The 21952-nt window shown below is 42.4% G+C and overlaps 2 protein-coding genes and 1 non-coding gene across 4 annotated transcripts; 1 reads left to right on the top strand and 2 right to left on the bottom strand.

The window, feature by feature from the left end:
* Positions 1 to 55: 55 nt before the first annotated feature.
* On the top strand, positions 56 to 10195 carry spred3 (sprouty related EVH1 domain containing 3). 2 transcript variants are annotated; one of them, XM_067595314.1, is made up of 7 exons: positions 56 to 236; positions 3025 to 3068; positions 6877 to 7042; positions 7231 to 7399; positions 7500 to 7561; positions 7660 to 7818; positions 8282 to 10195. In XM_067595314.1, the coding sequence occupies exons 3-7, from the start codon at positions 6899 to 6901 to the stop codon at positions 9278 to 9280; spliced, it is 1533 nt and encodes a 510-aa protein (XP_067451415.1). In that variant the 5' UTR covers positions 56 to 236; positions 3025 to 3068; positions 6877 to 6898; the 3' UTR covers positions 9281 to 10195. The 2 variants fall into 2 exon arrangements, with proteins under 2 accessions (XP_067451415.1, XP_067451414.1); XM_067595313.1 differs by lacking the exons at positions 56 to 236; positions 3025 to 3068 and adding an exon at positions 4697 to 4953.
* On the bottom strand, positions 3338 to 3409 carry trnap-agg (transfer RNA proline (anticodon AGG)). Its single transcript has one exon. It is a non-coding gene; the product is annotated as a tRNA-Pro (tRNA).
* A 2662-nt stretch (positions 10196 to 12857) lies between the features above and the next one.
* dhx34 (DEAH (Asp-Glu-Ala-His) box polypeptide 34) lies at positions 12858 to 21846 on the bottom strand. The gene is made up of 16 exons (XM_067595310.1): positions 20822 to 21846; positions 20042 to 20353; positions 19555 to 19809; positions 19347 to 19449; positions 18835 to 19052; positions 18567 to 18741; positions 17864 to 18057; positions 17633 to 17734; positions 17283 to 17546; positions 16708 to 16881; positions 16498 to 16603; positions 15444 to 15550; positions 14903 to 15172; positions 14057 to 14248; positions 13230 to 13377; positions 12858 to 13075 (listed from the first exon to the last, which is right to left on the bottom strand). Exons 1-16 carry the CDS (start codon positions 21512 to 21514, stop codon positions 12945 to 12947), a joined length of 3444 nt encoding a protein of 1147 aa, XP_067451411.1. The 5' UTR covers positions 21515 to 21846; the 3' UTR covers positions 12858 to 12944.
* Positions 21847 to 21952: the final 106 nt, after the last annotated feature.

The raw sequence follows: 21952 nt of genomic DNA, 5'->3' as shown, positions 1-21952 counted from the left end.
TGAGAACCACTGGCCTAATATTCCCATAATCATCATTTAGCTACAACACAGAACAGGCTTCAGCGGCAGGATAACGTGCGGCACCACGATGGCTAACGTTGCCGCTCATTTCAGGGTAGACGCTAATATGTTAATTTGAAAAATTGTTTTCTTTTTTTTTTTTGCTTAATAGCGCTACTGTAGATACATAAACATACATTTCCAGTATCACAAGGTTATTCAAAAATACACACCAGGTAAGTAAATTTGTTGACTAAAGTAACGTAGCGTTAACTAACTTAGCTAACGCCAAAGTTAAAGTAACGTTCACAAAGAAGTAGCCAAGCTAACGTTAGTTACATTAAATTTAACTTGCTTAACTTGTAAACAGACAGATATCTATGGTTAGCTTTAGCTTGTTAATAAGTTATGTAAGCAAAATATCTTACGTGGTTTGCCAGAAGATCTGCAGGGACGTTTAACAGACAAACTGTTAACAAACGTTCATCGACAGTAACGGTCGGCACGTAACGGTCAACGGTCGTTATTAATTCCGGAAGATACAACATGCTAACGTTACACATAACTGCTAATCAGTGGTGCAAAGTAACACAAGTACATTTACACAGATACTGTACTTTACTTGAGTATTTCTATTTTATATGACTTTATGCTTCCACTTCACTACATTTCAGCGGGAAATATCGTACTTTCTACTCTACTACATTTATTTGACAGCTTTAGTTACTTTTCAGATAAAGATTTGACACAATGGATAATAAAACAAGCTTTTAAAATACAACACAGTTACCAAATAGTGATTTTTCCCCCCTCTAAACTTCTCACATGATTTCATTTCAATAAATGTTCAAATGATCCAATATTTCACCAAAAATCAAAGATTAGAGAAAAAGTCCAAAAACTGAAAACAGATTTGTGTATCAGAACTTTGTTTTTTCTTCTTCCCTCTCCCATTAATCATCTCACGACCCCTCAGATTTATCTGGTGACCCTTTGGAGCGGCCCATCCCCTAGGTTGGGAACCACTGGACTAAACTAGCCAACTATATATAAAGTAGATCAAACTAGCTCCACCTCCAGCAGCTACAACAGTAACATGCTGCTCTAACACTGATGCTTCAGTATTAATAATCTAATGATGTCATATATAATGAAATATCAGTCAGAGGGACCAAAACACTACTTTTACTGCAATACTTATAATAATAACAATAATAATAATAACTACATTTTGCTGCTAATACTATGTACTTTTGTACTATATACTTTTGCCTAAGTAGGCTTTTTCATGCAGGACTTCTACTCATAATGGAGTATTTTTACATTCCTGTATTTGTACTTTTACTTAGGCTAAGTTAAGAATCTGAATACTTCTCCCACTGCTGCTGCTTTTGCACAGTGATACAAATTCTCGACCTGATTAGGAAATTCAGTTAAATTACCACATTGAACGTTTACTGGGAAAAGCCTGCAACTGCCCTGGACCCCAAAAGCCACAGGTCAATTTTATGTGGCCTATGTGATAAACATCTATGAGAATATGCAACCCTATCTCAATCATATCCCATAGACCTAATGCTACCTGTGCATAAAACCTCACCTGTCAATTTGGTAAACCCATCAGTCTTTAAAAAAAAAAAAAAAAATCATAGATAAATCTTTAACTTTAAAGAATCTAATGGGTCACCTGCCAATCACTATTGTGTCCTCAATTAAACTTTTGTAGAATAGCATCAGTAGGCTCGGGCTATAAGCAGGAGTTTATTATTATTATTAATATATTGAATATATTTTTGTTTGAGTTCTTTTGTAATAGTATGTACATATGTACATTTCTGGAAGTATTAAGAAAAGTAGTAAGAAAAATATTTTTTTTAAAGGATCAAAATTGATGCAGCGGAACCAGATATATCATCTTTTTTTATCCCACACATTCTTCCAAAACCTGTTGATTCACTGGACTGTACAGATATGGATGAGTTATGCTAGTAGTGGCTAATTTAGCCTGGAGCTGCCAGCCTCATGCAGAGATGAAGAGCGTGTTACAGAAGTTTGGTAACCTCATTTCTTTCTAACTTCACACCTCCACCTTCTTTCATTTTCAAACTTGTAGTCTTCAGCTGGGGTCGCCAGACTTCATGCAGCTCCCTCTTGAGCCACAATGGCTATACTACTTTTTTCACTTATGCAGTAACTAGTACTCCCCAAGACCTGGAAACAGACTTTGATGTGTAAAATCAGTGGAGTACCCCTTTAAAGGTTCTGTCCGTGGTGCTGAAATGTAAGCGGATTTACGCGCATCTTTTTTCTTTTGAATGAAGCCTTACTCAAACTGATGGAAGGAGTGAGAATGCAGTACGTACTATTACTAATACCTGCTATAGGCCCATAAATGGTAAAACTATGCTTAACTGTATGATTTAATCAAAAACAGATATTGGTCTACAAGTGCTGATAAATTAACAACTTAACTTTAAAGCTTCGCTGAGCAGAATGATGTATGTACAGAGTTTGACACTAGAAGGCTGTTTTTATATTCATCTGCTGAAAGTGGAAAGTTTCTCTGTGCTCACTGAAAATCCGATTTCAAAGAGCGAACATCGGATTTCTATGAGCATGATTTGTGACATCACAACTAGTTTGGAAGTCAATCGTGGTCCAATCATGATCAACTTACATAGTTGTGATACGGAAACCTGAAGCCTCCAGTGCACATATGTTGAGAAATTGACTTTACAGTGAAGTAGGAGACAAACTTCTGAAATGAAATATATTTGCATATTTATAGATTCTGGAACTATTAATGAGGGAGAGGGAGGATTTTAACAAGATAATTGAACCCTTTTTTTGTGGAAAAGCCATATCAGACACAAATTATTATTCAAAATAGAGTATTTTATATACACCTTAAAACATGTCTGGAGGTTGTCTTTACCAACAGAGTTGAATTAAGCAAACATGCAAATAACAGTGTGTTATTTTGTTCATCTATGTAAAAGGGATATTTCTTTTGAATTTGTGCAGGAAGCCACAGAGCAGCACCTGGGGCCCGATCTGAAGTTTTACTGGTATGTACAACTATAAAGTCATTTAATCATTTTCAGGAGAAAGCTGTAAAGGGACAAAAGGAGAGACAACAAAATTATAAATCACAATTTAGTTCAATGGACTGGGACTCAGATGACCTGGCAGCCAGGTCAAGGAGGACACCACTAAAACATGGCAGCAGAACATGCTAATGCCCTTAACTCTTGCCATTAGCCTACTAGGTAGCTATTTGAGGTATATTAGGGTATAAATCAAGCCGTTCAAATATAGACTTGAGTAGATAAAAACAGGGCTCGTCCGGGATTTGAACCCGGGACCTCTCGCACCCTAAGCGAGAATCATACCCCTAGACCAACGAGCCAGATAAGGAAAGCGCAAATCGCCTTCTCACTGGATGAATGGCCACTTCTGTTTTTACTAGTGTACTACAGAGTTTATCTATTGCTGAAGTTCAAACTCTTACTTCATATCTTAGGTACATTTTAACACACTGCACGTGATAAACATGCCCGTGTCTAACAATAGTGCAGGCCTGCGCTAATTATAACTACGGTGTACATTTAGACTTCTGCCTATAAATGTGTGTGATTCCTTCAATGTAGAGGCGCTGGTCTAATGTTGTTGACTGTCGAGTCATGCTTGTTTCTCTATCTTTCAATGGCAAATTTTCCAACTATTTATACTACCTCCTATAAAGCTAAAACGTAGCTGTACTTTTAAAAAAAATCGTGGGGAAAGAAGCGTTTAGAGTTATGCACTATTTTCAAAACAGTAGCCTTTTGTCTTAAAACCACAGTACAGCAAGCGGATCAACGACGACAATTAACTAGTTTGCATTGGCCTTATTTATGGATTTTTTTTAAAAATAAAGTAACCACAAAATAACCTAAAGATTTGTGCTTAGTCAGAGGGTCGCAGACGTAGAGTCTAATACCAATGATTAAACCAATAATTTAAACCCCAAATTAAACTCTTTGATAAAGTCTGAGATGCCGCTTCTTTTAATGGGGGGGTTGGAGGTGGGTGGAGGGGTCGGGGGGTTTGTTGCTGTCCATGGTGCTGAAATATTTCCAGCTGCCAGCACCAATTCCAAGATCCCATAAGATACCGCAACATATTAGCGTATTATAGGCGTCTACTCATAATAGTTAAGACATTAAACAGACCTTAAAAAGCATATAAGGAGCACAAAAATACTTCAGGCTTGTGTATGTCTAATTTTAAAAAACAAAAATGCTTGCAAGGATGCAATGAAGGGCAAATCCACTTAATTTTATTATATTTTATATTTTCCTTAAAATTCGTTTGCCCCGTGATAATCAGAGGATCAAACTGGGGTCATTGATGGTTTACCCAATTTTTTTTCATTTACCAACCACGTCACTGCATATATCGACAGCTCCGTAGCTCAATTTCAATAATTTAAAATCACATGGTTACACTGACAAACCCTATAGCCCATCTAAAGCCACGATGCTGTCAATGATTAGTGCGGATGTGTTGGCACAGTGCAGGTAGAGTGAGAGAGAGAGAGAGAGAGAGAGAGAGAGAGAGGGAGAGAGAGGAGGGAGGGAGGAGGGAGGGAGGGAGAGAGGGAGGATGCTGCCAGCGGAAAATGGCTGCTGCAACCTCAAGCCTATCCTGATACACCGAAACGACATCAAGGTGGAGAGAGAGAGAGAGAGAGAGAGCGAGAGCAAGAGAAAGAGAGAGAGAGAGAGAGAGGAGAAGAGAGAGAAAGATTAGGAAAATGAGAGCAGATAGAGAGAGAATGTGAGTGAGTCTGTGAGTGTTTCCTGAAAGGAGGATAAAAAGAGAGAGAGAGGGAGAGAGAGAGAGAGAGAGAGAGGAGACCCTGGGGTGGGCTGCTGCAAGCGGCGGGCAACACCGAGCCATGGAGGGCGAGTAAGTCCTTAAATTTTCATTTTTAACATTGCACATATATATTCAGCCATCCGCCAAAAAAAAAAACGGATAGAAAGAAAACGCCACCGCCATCAATGTTACACCAATCCAACATCATGCACTATTATCACAATCGGTGCACTATAATTTAGCAGGCTGCCGAGAATAAAAACACCATTACGTAGTCTTGAATCAACAGCATACACCCCATTTCCGATATATCCATGCCAATATGGGATAAATGTTTAGCCACCTACATGTGGACCTGTGCTTTTAGACGACTGGCACACTATCCACACGCACAAAAATTTATGAAATAATAATAAATATCGTGTTAAACAAGCATCAGAAGCTATGCAACAATTCAAAAAAACTAAATGCGTGGTTAGCGATTGGTAAAAACAGTCACGAAATCAGTCAATGTGTAAAATGTATGGTGGTGGTGGTGGTGGTGGTGGTGAGGGGGGAGAAAAAAAAAAAAGACGAAATATGGCGAGTTTGGGGCCAGCATCGCGTCATTCAAGATATGGCTACAGTAAAACGAGGGAGGGATGGAGGCGTTGTGATTTTTATCAACGTGTCTCGGGGTTTCATTATGATTTTTAAAGCCAAACTTTATGAATGAAATGTGATTTTTCTCTCTCTCTCTCTCCCTCTCTCTCTCTCTCTCTCTCTCGCTCTCTCCCTCATCCTCACCCCTCCTCTCCTCCTTCCCTTCTAATCGGGCCCCCTCCCCCCATCTCTCGTTTCCTCTCCATCCTCTCACCCACTCGTTCCTTTTCTCTCTCTCTCTCTCTCTCTCTCTCCCTCTCTCTCTCTCTCTCCCTTCCCTTTTTCACACGCGATTGCATTGTATTTAGGCCTAGTAAAAAAAAAAAAAAAAAAAAAAAAAATCGAGATAAATAACGCACAGTGCGATTGTCGAATATCCAGCCTTGCTCCCATCCCATTCATAAAAATATATAACATAATATCGGGGTGTGTTAATGAGTGCGTGCAGCAGGGGCGGAATGGAGAAAAAGGGGCGTCTGGGAAAAATAATTGCAACAATTAAAATTCAGTGTGATTTGAAAATAACAAAAAAAAACAAAAAAACACGCGTCGGTGCATGCATCATTACATGCACATGTCGGACTGCGGTGCTGAATTATTCAGCCGACTGGTGAGGACAGAGCTTTTTTTTTTTTTTTTTTTTTTGCAAGAATGCCGGGGCCTCTGATGGCGAATGGGTGCGTTCATTGATACATCTATCTGGGAAACACTCATTCTTCCTCCCTCCTCCCATTTGGCCATTTCTCTCCTCCTCACCGCTTGGCTTTCTTGCTATCCATTTGCTTCATAGTTTTCCTTTTATTCACACAGCAGCACACACACACACACACACACACACACACACACACACACAGCCTTTCAGTCAGTCGCAACACTGATTTATGCTCCTGTGTTAAGCAGCAGAAAATCTTTGAAATAACGCCAAACCCACTTTGTCCAAATTCTTCTCGTTATTTTCCACATTTGTTTACCGTCATCACATGCTAATTGTGATTCGATTTACCTCCATCACGTGACCATGGATTATTTAAGAAGAAGAAGAAGACTACTGTATGATACGCCTCTGAGCTGTCATGTTGCAACAGCGGTTGCTCATATAGGCCAAACTGTCACTTGTGTCTTCTTTGTGTGAATTTAATTATGATATTTCAATTTAACAGAGCTATAACAATAATAATAATAATAAAAACAGTCGCCTGCACTTGAAATTTTTGAAATTTGCTCTGCATTTTTGTACCTAACTGAACTCTTTCTTCAGCTAAAGGTGTATGGATGCGTGCACTTTTGCGCGTATTTGTGTGTGCGCATATGTAGCGTTTATTTAATTAGCCTGGGCCTCTCACTGCTCACTCTTCTTGGCTTCCCTGACAGTGTGCGTGTTCGTGCGGTGGTGATGACACGTGATGACTCCAGTGGCGGTTGGGTGCCCCTTGGAGGTGGCGGCTTCAGTCATGTGGTCATATGTAAGGGGCGGAGTCATGACGGAAGGGGGCGGAGAGAATACATCATACGTGGAGAACGGCTGCGAGATCGAGCAGTGAGTGTGTGCGTGTGTGTTATGGCTGTCTTTGGTGCCACGTTGCTCCTCAACACCACCTAAAGACTAGTAGATTTATGATATGTTGTGGGGTGGGGTGGGGGGGGGGCATAATTTGAGGATGGGATACATATTCATTAGTAAACTAACCTATTATGTTACCGGGGGTTGTTGTTTTGTGTCTTTAGCCAGTGTTGGAGTGTGCGGTGCAAAGGGGGTTAGTGTACAACAAGGTGAACCCGATCTTCCATCACTGGCGAGTAGAGGATCGCAAGTTTGGCCTTACGTTCCAGAGTCCTGCCGACGCCATCTCCTTTGAGAAAGGGCTGCAGACTGTCATAGACAAGCTCGACAGAGGTACATGGGCCACGATTTAACTGATTTCGTTAGTTGTGTTCATATTGGCTTTAGAAAAATATCCAGAAAAGCCTAAATCCTTTCTTTTGATGTCATCAAGGCTCTGACTCGCCCTCGTCCTCCACACCAGAAGAGGCCGACACTGAGGATGATGGACAAGCTGTGAGTATCTGAGTGGTTTGAGCGTTTATTCCCTGATAAGGGCTCCAGTTCACTTACTGGTGTCTTTGGCTTATAGGATGACATACAACCTCTGCTAGTCCCATACAGGAAGTGAATCGTCATCCAACAGCAGGAAGGAGATGCTTCCCAAACCCATCACCATAGTGACAAGCGAGTCGTCCTCTACCTGCTTCGTGCGGCCGGAAGAGTTTGGTTTTGGATCCAGCCATGCTGTCACCACTCAAACACCTGCTCAGGTAGCAACACCTTCATGCTACAAGTCCATCATTGGTGCTTCTCAGTACTTACATGTTCTACTTACACGTGAGAGCTCTAACAATGATTAGGAATAGTTCTTGAAGGGGAAGTCTGGGAATGGCATGTTAAGGGGTTCCCTGCAAAATCAGGTATATTTTAAATTCATTACTAGAGAGGAGAACAATGAAAAAACATGTAAGATTGACTGTTTGGTTGACTTTTTTCCTCTGTTCCTACTTTAAGTCCTCACCTGCAGCAGCGACATTTATTTAATTGTGCATGAAGTCAAATTAAAATCAAAATGATCCTCCGATGTCCCCGAGAACGAAATCTGATCAAATTTGGGATTCTTGGTCATTTGTGCACCTTTTTGAGATATTCTTGAGATGAAAACCTTCTATAATTGCTGCCACAGTACACGCTGTTCCTGACTCACTCTGTAATTCTATACCCTCTCCACAGATCCACACCAGGCCAGGACAGCTCTCGCAAATGACGGCCGTGTTGAATCCCCCAGCGCCCCCACCCCCACCTCCTGCTCCGCCTACTCCTCCTGTGGGTCCCCCAGCCTCATCTCCTCTGTCACCCCTCTCGCCCACCATTTCTCTGCTGGAGGAGGGAGACCTGCAAAGTGTAGATCCTTGCAAGGACCTGTGGGGTTCTCGCGGTTATGAGGACTACCGACGGGCGGGGGCCACCAGGACTATGGTCGGGGGGCTGACTGGGGGTGTGGTTGTCGGCGGCGGAGGGAGTCTGCAGGACAAGTCAGAGCTATGTGTGGTTCGCTTCGAGAAGGAGCTGGCGGGAGTGGGGACAGCAGGCTGCGACGTAACAGTGAGCCTGGACAGTAAGGCTTCCCAGCGTCTGTCCTCGTCGTCGCCCACCTGCATGTCAATGCCCAACGCTGTGTCAGGCGTGTCCTCAGGTGCCGGTTCACCCCAGGAGACGGGCAAAGGCTCACCCTCTCCCTGCTGCATACACACTTCACTGGCCACGCCCCGATCGCGGACTCGTAAGAGAGGAGGAGGGGCCAGCAGCGGCGGCGATCCGGGGGTAATCTCCCCCGACGATGACAGCCCATGTCCTCAGGCCTCGTCGTCGTGCTCATCTCGTTGTGTGTACTGCCGCTCGGTTTTCAGTGCTTCGGAGAATGGGCGGGGCCGCTGCAGAGATGCTCCGGACCCGGCCCTGCACTGCCTGCGCCAGTGGACCTGTGTGTGGTGCGCAGAGAGTCTGCTCTACCACTGCATGTCAGACTCTGAGGGAGAGTTCTGGGAGCCTTGCTCGTGTGATGACTCACTGGGGGGCCACCCGCACCCCCTTTGCTGTGCCCGCTGGTTGGCCCTCCTGGCCCTGTCGCTCTTCGTGCCCTGCATGTGCTGCTACTTGCCTTTGCGCGCCTGCCTGCGGTGTGGGGAGAGGTGTGGCTGCTGTGGGGGAAAGCACAAGGCGGTCCGATGAGACCAGGCTCGGGGGTGGGAGGGGTTCCTCGGACCCAGGGGCTTTGGGTGTTGAGATAAGAGAGCATCTGTAGGGATGCAGGAGGTGGAGTTTCGAAGGTGGAACAGTGCTCTCAGTAGACCCAGACCTCTGACGTGGCCCTCCAAAGCCCCACGGCCTTCCACTGCATTCCGCTCTTTCTCTTTTCAACCTGGGGCCTTCCTCACTGGTCCATGCCTGCAGAAGGTGCGCTGCACTCAGACCAGGCTCTGTGGGAGTCATCTGGAGCCTTCATAGTGGATTTACTGAGGGTCGGCTAATCTACAGTTAGCGGTCAGAGACTTTACCGAAGGAAGAGAGTGGCAGAGGCAACGACGATGTGTACACTGTTTCAAATGTCCGTTTTTTTTATTTAGAAAGAAAAACACAAAAAACAAAAGATGTTTATATATATGATTGTTATAATTTTAATTGGTATATTTTATTAAGTGTAAAACATATTGACAGAATCCCCCAATGGCACACACTACCACGTATTCACAAACATGAGATCTTGGGGAAGTTATTTGTTTCATGTTGGCCTGTTTATCAGTCAGATGAACAGAGGTCACCCTTTACCTCTAACTTTACCTCAGATGTAACTCAAGCCCTGGTTAAAGAAAGGAAAAAGAGGAGGGGAGAGAGAAGTTTGGAGAGAAAGAGTGCAGTCATCAAGAAAGAATGAGCATCTGAGACCACTAGTGTTGTGTTTTGGTTAAAGTGGTAGACCACAGTGGAAGAAAGGTTATCAAATGCAAAGGGACAATTATTAGTAAGGGAAGTTGCAATGACAACCACAAAGACTTAAAAGTCATAATGTGATTCATTATGGTCCTTTGTAACCATAACGAGGTTACAGTATTTTTGTTTTCTGAAGAAAAAAAAAAAAAGAGAAAATCAAGAATGTGTGTCGAACATTAAACACCCACACTTTACACAGATTTTTCATCTCTCCATGTATTTTTAAAGTATTAATCATTGAAAACATCACATCCCAACCACTGTACTTGTTGAATCAGTCAAGGTGCTAACGTACACAACGACCATGCAGTCCCGACCCCAAAGAAAAACAAAACAGGGCCCCATGCTAACCAATCTGTAGACGTGTCTAGGCCTTCGAATGAGACGCCACCAAAAAAAAAAAATTAAGTGCAATGAACAATGTATTGAAAGAGTATTTTTGTACCAGTCACTCACTTTAGGAAAAAGCTAAGTGGAAATCGAAAAAAGTGTGGGAACTGAATACTGTAGTGTGTTATTGTGTTTGATATCAAGCAAGAAAATATAAATAGGAAACACAAAATTGTCTTTGAGCAGCAGCACGTGGCTCACAGGTGTGGCGTTTTTAAACGTGCGTGCTGTAGACTGTTGACCCTGTGATAAGAAAAGAGACACATTGACTTGAAAACAGATGAATGGATCAAGGTATTTGTTTGGGCACAGTGGCAGATGTGTTTGCTGAATGTTGCTTTAAGTATGAAGCTGAAAAAGCTGCTATTTTAAGTCCCGGCCTCTAACTCTATTCAAACTTTTCCCGCTGCCTCTTAGCAATCTATAAGGTGGTGCAACAGAGTCAGAAACAATCCTTCAAGTTGTTAATTCCACCCAAGTTACTGAGGATGCTAAACAGTGTGTGAAGAAAGTTTTTGTCAGTTGGACTTAAAGATAAATTCAACCCAAGACATTTTAAAACGCCTCTGGTGATGTAGATTGCATTTCTTTGTCTATTTTGCCGATTGGTAAAAGGTAGATTAAAATATATTCCCATCACAGCTGCAACAAATTTGATTACCAATGTTAAAATGTCAACATAAACGTCAGGTTTTGATGTTAATCCCTCAGAATCAAAGTACAAGAGCCTCTTGCACAGCCTCCATTTTGCACCAGTGTTTAACAATCATGCAGGGTGAAATGTAGTAGTACTGAAACAGCAGAGACACCAGTTTCTCTACTGAAAGTTGCCTCTTGACCAATATGCAGTGCAGCCACAAGATATTTTTGGGTAAAGTGGTCCAATTCTCATTTTTTTTCAACCCTAAACTCGGGCTCTGCTATTCCTGACAGTGTTGTTATTGGCGCCTTTACCTACACGAAGAACCAACCGCTGAATGCAAGAAGCTTGTGTCTGGTTTTCTGTGATCAGACGGCTAGGTAGAAGTTAATTACACAGGTTGAGTAAAAGTGGGAACACTAAAACAACAAAATAACTCATGAAATGCACTGATCATCCCAGATGGATGATATCTTAACAGTGTAAGAGAATCTGAGGGGAGGTTTCTCTGTTCTATCCAGAGGTATTCTCCTTTTAAAATGAAAGAAATGTATAAGGAAACCGTTGTTTACGAGCTATATTACAGTGTCATGTCTCAAATGAAGAATCACCTGATAGACCTTGAATTATGGCAGAATGAACCTTTCAGAAGCTTCACCGGATTATTTACATTTTAGGTTTAGCCAAGAAATTTTTTATCCCAAGTGACTTAAAGTGAATGAACAGGCAGCAGGGTTCAGAGCCAGGACACACGACTGCTGATGAATACAACCCTTGACGTCCCAGTTAGGGGGCAGTCATCTTCACTACTAGGCCAGCCTTCCAACAATGTTGGTCCACTTTAAAAAAAAAAAAAAAAAAAAAAAAATCCTGTCATAATGGCAGGAAACACAAACCCAGTCGGTCACTGGACTGCCATTCCCTGATCCTAAATTAACCCTCCATTCCCCACACAATCCCCCCCCCCCTACACACACACACACATATCAGCAATGCGTAGACCTGCACACACACACATACACAAGTTCACTCGATGGTGCAGATATACAGAACCAGTAAAGCCATTGCACACAGTTTGCTACTTCTGGTTCAGAAATGGTGTTAGAGTACAGTACTGACAGTCATGCGATCACAATTGCAGGCCCCATTCTTACATCTTAATAAATGTGCCTTTTGATTTGAGTAATCAATAACTTATGATTTCTAAGTAACTCTGTATTAAGTACTATTTACTTTTTGGGTTATTGATTTCTGCCAATGTGCATATTTTCAAATGTACGTATTTATTAGTTTCAAAGTAATTAATGAGATATTACCTGTTTATTTATTTATTGAGATATTTATTCTGATTCTTTATTTTTTTGAGACAGGTTTTTATCTTCCGTGCTGTCTTACTTCTGACTTTGTGCCAATGTGCTGCTTTGAGGTGTTACATATCGTGGGTTTGTATCATTATTAAACCCTCACTCTATATTTTAAAACCGGTGTTTTCTTCTCTCTCTCTCTCTCTCATGTGTCATTTACTCACTGTGCCTTTTTCAAAAAACACTGTATGAAAAGTTGTATTCTATAATAATTTCTTAATGCCGTCTAAAAGACATTCAGTCCATAAATGTGTTCGTCATATGTTTAAAGTTTGGAAGAGTGTTTTCTCCAAATGTGGACATCTATTGGAAGAGAACTATGCAGAAGACAACAGCCAATATATCTAATGAACATTAGAGGGAAGTAACAGCCTTCTATAAACTGTCTTAAGTACAAAAAGGTAGAACAACGGTGATGCAAATGTTACATAAAAAAACAATTTTATTCCATTATCAAAACAGAGCAGATACAAGCTGTAGTGAGTTGTTCTCCTTTAGGTGCTGTGGTCAGTTAGCACATGTGCTGCCTTTTGTGTTTGAGGATCTCAGTAGAGGTGAGCTTCAGGTCTTCGTTACAGACGTCACAGTGATAAACTCTGGTCAGACTGGACACAGACGAGGAGGCCTTTTCACCTTCTGGCTCTGAAAAACACCCGTAAAGAGTCTCGAGTTATTATTCTCTTTCAAAATTACAGGCACCAAATATCATAAGTCAGCTGCTGAATGTGTTAGAGTGACCCGATACCTAAAAAAGGTACCTCAAAATAAATAATCAGTATCAACAGAAGTTTCTGACCTTTCTCCTGCTGCTGCTGCTGTTCTCCTGCTGGCCTGCAGGAGGCCTCGTGCTGCATGCGTTCCAGTGGAGTTAGAGGCATGTAGAGGTCACAGTTAGGACAGGTCCAGAAGGTGCGTAAACACTCACTATAGAGATCCTTTGAGTCCTGCAAATCATACAGTAGAAACACAAGGATGGATGGCACTTATTATAATATTTCTGTCCAGTGTGGTGATCAGTTAATTTTAAGTGAAATGGTTTAAAATCTAAAGGGATAAACTGTATATTCATTTATGAAAAATTAAACACAGCTTCAACTAGCTAGAAATTATTTTGTTGTTTGGGAATAAAACTCCTCTATTTTTATGCTGTTTTTGTCTAATTTTAACTTCATCTGTCCAGTAAAAAATAGACTGATCTGTTCTACTAGTCCTCTAATGTTGTCCAGCAGCTCTACTGGAGCAGTTAGGTTCAGTTGTTGAGGTAACAAACAGCTCCAAGCTCAGTTATGTTTAATCCCTTTTCAACACTTTATGCTCAGAGTACCATTTTTATAATGTCTGTGTTAATAAATCAATACCAAGAAAAACAGGATGATGTGGCAACAAATAATGTGGGGAAAATGTACAATACATGAAAAAAATCTTTGCATGACACACGTGACAACCTGTGTATCCTTGAGAAAACAGCTGCAGGGATATAACTATATTGTTTGGTTGTACAGGTGGGAAAGGGGGCTGGTATGCTACACCTGAAGTGACCTCTAACTGCAATTTTCCACAAAATAAACATAACGGGAATTTCCTTTAAGATCGCCACTGTTACACTGAGATAGACGGACTCACTGCCAGACAGTTGTAGGTAAAGAAACTGGTGACACGTAGGCCTCCTTTGATAGGGTCCGGCTTGGCCTCCACTCCTGGAAACAGCGGGTTTAGATCTGGAGTTTTGGTTTGAGACAGCTCCGACTCAGACTGAGGGCCGATGTACAGGTTCTGGGTCTGGAAAGCTGTGAGTCGCCGCAGACTGTAACTGATCTAGGAAAGGTAAGAGGCACAAGGAAAGTACAGAAAAAGCATATTAAATGAGGTGATAAAATGATGAATGAGCAGCAGAGGCAACAATACAGGTTTTACACTTGGTTTACTTTTCTGTTTTAATGCTGCTTTTTATTGTTCATATAAGAAACAACATGAACTGAGATACATTTCCCCAGTTCCCACCATCCACCCCTCATCTCCATATGGCCAGAATAACCAACATAACCAACCTGACAGATTACTAAAAACATAACAAAAGTTTTAAGTTTTATGTATTACATTTTTTAAATTGTGTTTCTTCCATCCTTCCTTCTTTCTGCATTGATTTTCAGTGAAGTTGTATCTCTTGTTTCGTCTTGTTTACTTTTTGGTGGCACATTAAAACCTCTTAATGATTAGTTAAATCTCACCTGCACAAACGGTTGATAGTAATTCTTGTTTTTCATGTGTGTATTTTTATGATTTTATTAAATTTTGTCAGACGGAGCAGCATTTTCCAAAATATAAGGAAAACCTTGACACAACTGTTACAAAACTATTTTAAATTCTGAAACATAATTACATGATTTGCATCTGTACAAGCTACATATTGTTATTGCTACTTTTGGGATGTATTATACTGTCTCCAGCAGGTCAGCACAGCTTCAGTACCTCAGTGTAGAGCAGGAAGCGGACCAAGTTTTCGCTCAGCTTCTCCATGACTCTGCGGGACACCCCCTGAACTGTTGGTTCTTCTCTCGCGGGGCTCTGCCCCAGCTGGGCCAGCAGGAGGCGCTCCCACTCAGCCCTGAGTGTCAGAGCTGTGGACAGCACCTTCAGGGCCCCCTCTGGCTCCCTCAGCTCCAGCTCCAGCCACCCGTCCACCACCAGACGCGTACAGTCAGCGTTAGTGTCCACAGAGTTTGCTACCAGTAGCAGAGCCTGGTAAACACACGGACACACACACAGACAGTTAGTACCGCTGCATCATGAATCGTCAATTGGCCGAAGCTGAGAATTAAGGAATAAATCATGATAGAAGAAAGATGGTATATTTTACAGGTGGTTTTGTTACACATAATATATATAGGTTTATATAGGTTTGTCATCACTATTTCAGGCTAACATAATACACAACATTATCTGGGTTAATCCGTGAGGATTTTTCAGCAGTTTGTGGTGGGAGCAGGGACATCCCACATCGAGTACTAACTTGCAGCGCTGGAACCCGGACACAGTTGGACAAATACGGCTTGTTGGTCTCCAGCAGAGTGACAAAGGCTAGCAGCTGGTGTCTGCTGCTGTCCCTTCTATCGGGCCCTGTGGGCAGGAAACAAGAGACAAAGAGGGAGAGGCAGATGAGGTATGATGAGAGACACGTACAATATGGCAGTGAAAGGAAGAGACATGAGAAATAAACAAGAATAAACAAGACAGGGAGGATGAGGAGTAGGTGTTACACAGAGCATTTTAGAGTACACTTTCTTTACATGGTAACACTTTACTTTAAATTCCCCCATTTAGTATTTATAAACAGTATATAAACATGTAGTAAATGGTTTATAACACACTATAAATGTAGTTGTAAGCACATATAAGGACATTTTCAGTGCTTATTAACGGACAGTATGTAAACAATAATAACCTCTCCTATGAAAACATATTTTATATTATTGCAGCTGTGTTTTACTATGTTGTCATTCATTATCTGTTTATATAACAGCTTCCATGTACATGTGCTCACAGGAGGAGACATAGTTGTAGACAAATACTATCATAAACATTTAAAATGTCCTTATATCTGCTTATAACTACATTATAGTGTTATAAACCATGTATTTAATGTTTGCATACTCTATAGAGATGCTAATGCTATTGTTACCATCAGCAATATTGTCTTTGCAACATAAAGAAACAAAAGTTAAGAAACAGATTCAGTCAGTGCCAGAAAGACACATTTGGGTGTGCGTCAGTTCATCTTTTAGGTAGTGCTTGAAAATTATTTAGGAATTGTGAACTGCTAGTGAGGTTAAATGTCTTCTAATTGCAGATTTAATTGAAAGTTGCCCATCTCTCAGTGTATTTTGAAGGTGTCTTTTTAAAGTTTTGGCATCCACAGCGGAGCTATAACTTTCAAATAAATCAGTTAATCAACCACACCACCGGAGTGAAACTGATCTTGTCAATTGGTTAATTTTTAAACAAGTAATTCAATTATATTTAAAAATTCTACATGTGTTACTTTTAAAGACGTCTCAGAGGTTTACCCGTCTCTCTGATGTCATCCTCAGGCACATGTAATACCTCCGGGTCATTGGCAAACACACTGGTCGGGTGGATCACCACTCCCTGCTTATTCCTTGTGTGAAACACCTAAACAAACAAGTTGAAGAAAATGATCCATCGCTATTTAAACAATGACTTTACTGACATGACTTCATTCCACTGTATTGTATAATTAAATCTGATGGCCCAACCTGGTCAGAGTCCTTGCGGTTGGAGTTGTGCTCATCAGGCAGAGCCAGCTGAGGGTAGAGGCCTCGGCAAAGCAGCAGCTTAAGCAGAGCCTGCTGGCGGGAGGACATGTCCTGACTGACGTTGACCGCCTCCTGCAGCTCTGACACGTTGTGACGCAACTTGAACTTCACCTCCTGTTGCAGACCGAACAGCACCACAGAGAGATCAATCAGTGTCTCACACACACACTCTCAAAGGCACAATCATATCCACTTCTATAGTTGACAGGCCTTGATACAATATGTGCTGCCCTTTCTTCCTTTATGCAAAGATAATGTCCCGTTAACTGTCCTGATGTCAATTCCAGCAGTTTAATGTTGCCAGAATCCACAAAACTTCTCAATTTCTTTGCTGCAGACAATTGTTGTGCAGTTAAAAGTTTCACAAATGTGTATATACATAACATACATAACATATTTTACTCTGTATTTAAACATGGCTTAAATATGTTCATTTATTTGTGAGTGTTAAATGCTGCTGGTGAGGTGTAGGGCTGCTTTGTTATTTCCCACGTTATGCTGTACTCTGCTTTCACCTGTATGTCCATGTTCTGTCCTGATCCCTCCTTGTCCTTCCTGCCTTTGCCTGCTTCCTCTGTGTCTGATCCTGATGACAACTCTCCATCCTGGCCTCCTTCCAGCCTCAGCACTTTACGTCTGCTGCCCTCCAGCTGCTCGTGATCTCTCTTCAGCTGATGCAGCTTCCTCCTCTCCGTCAGCCTCTCCCTGCGCTGCTCACGGTCACCACCGGAGGGAGCGCTGTGCTCTGATTCCATCAGGCCATGGCTCTTCAACAGGTCCTGTTAACCAGAGAGGAAGTACATATTGGGGAAACAGTGCTCATACTTATAAAGCTTATCAAATGTTGTAGGTCTCAGCAGCCTACCCTGAACTGTCTGCGTAGGTTGACCATCTCATAGAGTCGCTGTTCCTCCAAGCCTCTCCTCCGGCACCACTTCCTTGAGCCACCACCTCTGTCTCCCTTCACCTGTTGAGGTAAAAAATCTACAGTTTTATGTACAATAAAACCCATATTTATTTGCAACAGTTACATTTTCGTTTGCAATTAGGAGTGTCAAATCTATTTGTACATTAAATAGCCACTGCCCATACTGACCTCCACCCAGGCATTGAAGGTGTTGAGCAGGGTGAAGGGGTCTCCCTGGTTGCTGTGCAGGGGTTGGCAGGCGGTTGCACAGTCTGGGTTGTGCTGTGAGTTGCGCAGGAAAGGTGACTGAACACTGAGAGCTGCTGCCACTGTCAACACTGGCTCCACCAGGTTAAACAAAGAACCCAGCACCAGCATCTTCCCTGAATGAACACAAACACACACACTAAATCTAACTGTTGGTTAAAGTTGCTACTGTGTGTGTAGCACTTTTATTTTTTGGGGGGGGATTTTAGGCCTTTATTATACTGATATTATACTGATATTATTATACTGATAGTAGAGAGATGACAGGGGAGAGAGATGGGGAACAACATGCCACAAAGGTCTGCTGCCAAAATCAAATCTCAGGCGTTGCAGTTATGTAACACATGTCTTAACCAGTAAGCTACTGGGGCATGCCTGTGCAGCGCTTTTAAAACATCAGAATGTAATTGCCAGATTAATTGTGAAATTTTGTATAATTACTTCAAACAAAAGAGACCAAGCCTGAAAATGTCCTATTTGAACTCGCATTTTCTGCCAATTTATTCAATTTCAAATATCATTTAACTGTGTTCTGTTGGCAGTTTCATGAAAAAAAAACATTAAACTCAGAAAAAAACATAAGGATAAACAAACTACAGCATGGTTTGGGTGTAGGGATTCTTACCTATGACTACGTCTACAGGCAGTTGAGCCAGCAAACTCCCAATAGAGGTCAGTTCACCACGACTGTCTAGTGCTCCCTGCTCTTTCAGATAAGTAACTGCAGCCTGGATACTAGCAGCTGGAGGTGGATCAATGAAGACAAAAGAAAGTGGATCTCCAAGACTCATGCTCTTCATCTGCAGGAACAAAACAGCATAAATCAAGTTGGAATTCAACTAAAAGAAACTGAACAAAGATTTGCTATCCTGCTATCTAAAGGATATAGTTACCTGAAGAATGAGGGAATCCAGAGCCACCCTGTGGATTTCAGGCACAGGGTAAGGTGCAAAGGCGTCGTAGTCAGACTCAGCGTAGAGGCGGTAACACACACCTGGACCTGTACGACCGGCTCGACCTTTCCTCTGCTCAGAGCTGGCTCGGCTGATCCAGAACTCCTGCAGACGTTGCATCTTGGCCTTCGGATCAAAACTCATTTCCTTTACCTTTCCTATAAAAGAATATGTAACGACATAATTCATTCACATGGTTGTTGCTCCACCACAGGGCCGTATATTATAAGGATCACTTGAAATACTTTTGAAATACTTCTCTTTCCAGTTAACATAGTGTTAATACTTCCAAGTGTCTTGTTTGCCACCTGTGCTTTTCTAAGAAATGGTTCGCCTGTATGTTTCTGCTTTAGGAAACCTAATATACTCTTAAACTTTGCCAGTGTAAAGCACACTTAAGATAACTGTAAAAAGGTTAATCCCAGGCTACGAATGTATTTGTTGTTCCATACCTGAGTCGACAACAAAGCGTACTCCATCTATTGTAACTGAGGTCTCAGCAATATTTGTAGAGATGATGCACTTTCTCACTCCGGGAGGAGCAACGTCAAACACCTGAAGAATGACATGACGACCAACAATTAGAACTGATAAAGCAAACCCAACATATTTGATGCAAACATTATCTGTCCATTCTAATAATAACAAAGCAGACTGTGCCTTATCCTGCTGGGCCAGTGAAAGGGTGCTGTGCAGCGGTAAGACTATCCAACGACGTGTGTGTGTGGCATAAATCTGACAGGCCTCCTGGATGGTGGAGATTTCCGCCACACCGCTGAGAAAGAGGAGCAGGTCCCCGCGCTCTTCTGGGGGGTAACGCTGGTCGATGCCCTGCAGGATGCGCAGGTACGGTCTGGGATCCATCTTCTCTGAACGTGAGGACTGCTCCTCAGGAGGGATGGGCTGATATATCACCTTAGCACAGGAAATGGGTATTTTAAAGAAATATGTCGAGCCAAGTTAATGCTTCAAACCTGTACTGCAAGCAGCTAATTTGAAGTTTATAATTGCAGACCAACCAACAGACTACCAAAACCATGTTATACTCACATGTTGAGTATTTTGCTCAATTTGTGTTTTGAAAGTTATAGTTTTTCCCCATCTTGTCACTTATTCATTGAGACAAATACTGTAGTCCTCTGCTTACCTGTATAGGAAACAGCCTGCCTGGTACCTGCAGCACAGGGGCACCATTGAAATAGTCAGAGAAGAGTTTGATGTTGATGGTGGCTGACATAAGGATGAGACGCAGGTCTGGGCGGTTGGCCAGCAGAGAACGCAGGACACCAAGAAGGAAGTCACAGTGGAGGTGCCTCTCATGGACCTCATCCACGATCACCACGTCGTATTGAGCCAGCGTCCCGTCCTGCTGAATCTGCCGGAGCAGGAGCCCCTCAGTCAGAAACAGTAGTTTGGTGGCTGTGGTCCGGGTGGTCTCAAAACGTATCTGGTACCCTACCTGCAAAACATAACTGCATTTTGTGAGCTCTTATGTGTTATGTGTTTGTTTTTCTTCAAATTTGTACTTCCTGCATTTACACACAAGTCAGCGCTGCAAAAAAATAAAAAGCATATATTTGACTAGATCTGCAAATAATTACAGTTTTTTTCTGTCTTTGGTTTTCTGATTAATTTAATCCCCACAGAATTAATTTATGAAATGGCCAAATTGATGGCAAAAACCCTCTATACACTACTGGAGTTTAGACAATGTGTTACTTAGTTTATAATGACATTAAACAAACCACAGTAAGAAAATATTTGTATTTGTGATGCTGTGATGACCAAATGATGTCAAAACTCCCTCCGGTCCAGTCGCCTTTAAAATGAGCACTTCTAGATGTTCTACGAGACTTTACAGACAAGTCAGCACATTGTTTTTAATGATGACGTGCAGTCAGTGCTTCAACAATAGCTGGTGACAAACCTTTGAGCCGTACTGATTGAGACTCTCAAAGCTGACCCTCTTTGCGAGGGATATACAGGCGATGCGCCGAGGCTGCGTGCAGGCGATGTTGTTGAAACCAGCAGAGAGTAGATACTGAGGCACTTGGGTGGATTTCCCACAGCCTGTGTCCCCTGCTACCACAACCACAGGGTGGCGTCGCACCAGAGCCACTACCCGGCTACGGTACTGGAAGATGGGCAGATTCTTCTGCTCCCGTCGAAGCTTGGCCAATTTACCGAAACTCTGTCTCTGGCTGAAGTCCAGGAAGTGCAGGAGAGCCAGGCGGCAGTCTGAGGTCTCCTGAGAACCTGGACCAGAGGAGCTCTGCCCTGACTTCCCCAGGCGCTCCTCGATGTCCCTGGTACACACAGAGACATTGATCCGGTACCGAGCATCGTACTCTTTAGGAAGGTCAAGATCCACCTTTCCAGTACCGGACTTCCTCCTGTCTTTCCCTTCTTCTCTGTTGTCTTTTCGACTGGCTCCACATCCAGACATGTCTCTCTTTGTCTTGAACCTCTGGAAACGGTCAAAGAAAGCCCAGAACTCTTTGTGTTCCGGGCTGCCAGCCTGAATGTAGTCATGCCTGCGGAAAAAGATCTCGTCCAGCTGGGCTCGGCACTGCGGGCTGTCCCAGTCCCATCTCCGGTCTCTGCTTCGGCCTGAGCTCATATTCACGGTCCGTTAACAGGGTTCAAGTTTAGCGACTGTCAAGAACTGAAACCGACATGTCAACCTGCTAACAGCTCAGTAAACCTGACTGTAGCTTCAGCGTGGATAAACTACAAACAACTCCTTTTTAAATCTGATTTTTGACGTCATGTGTCAGCCAACACGTCCGGAAAACAGTTTTTAAGGCTACATCTCAGATTATTGGACAATATTATATCACAGCTGCAAGAGAAGAATAGCTGATGAATAAGAACGGAGCAAATACAGTTGTTACTTTGCCTGTTTCGAAGACCGGCGGATTGGGCGGAACAATAACACAGTCGGAGCCGTTTCCGGTCCGTTCTTAAAAATGTTCCGGCAAACATTCGTATTAGTTCCGCGGTTATAAAACAGTGGAACATATTTCTGTGTGAAAACAGATTTGTCACTATCTCATTC

This window comes from Thunnus thynnus, chromosome 7 (genome assembly GCF_963924715.1).
Source record: "Thunnus thynnus chromosome 7, fThuThy2.1, whole genome shotgun sequence".
In the NCBI taxonomy this organism is placed as follows: domain Eukaryota; kingdom Metazoa; phylum Chordata; class Actinopteri; order Scombriformes; family Scombridae; genus Thunnus; species Thunnus thynnus.
Note: the sequence above shows the minus strand (reverse complement) of the source record. Positions and strands in the feature narration are given on the sequence as shown.

Coding starts and splice junctions, on each gene's coding strand:
- dhx34 (XM_067595310.1), bottom strand. CDS start 21,514: ATGAGCTCAGGCCGAAGCAGAGACCGGAGATGGGACTGGGACAGCCCG. Junction 20,354..20,821: donor TCAATCAGTACGGCTCAAAG/GTTTGTCACCAG, acceptor TATGTTTTGCAG/GTAGGGTACCAGATACGTTT. Junction 16,882..17,282: donor GACAGAACATGGACATACAG/GTGAAAGCAGAG, acceptor GGTCTGCAACAG/GAGGTGAAGTTCAAGTTGCG.
- spred3 (XM_067595313.1), top strand. Junction 7,562..7,659: donor CTGAGGATGATGGACAAGCT/GTGAGTATCTGA, acceptor AACCTCTGCTAG/TCCCATACAGGAAGTGAATC. Junction 7,819..8,281: donor CCACTCAAACACCTGCTCAG/GTAGCAACACCT, acceptor CCCTCTCCACAG/ATCCACACCAGGCCAGGACA.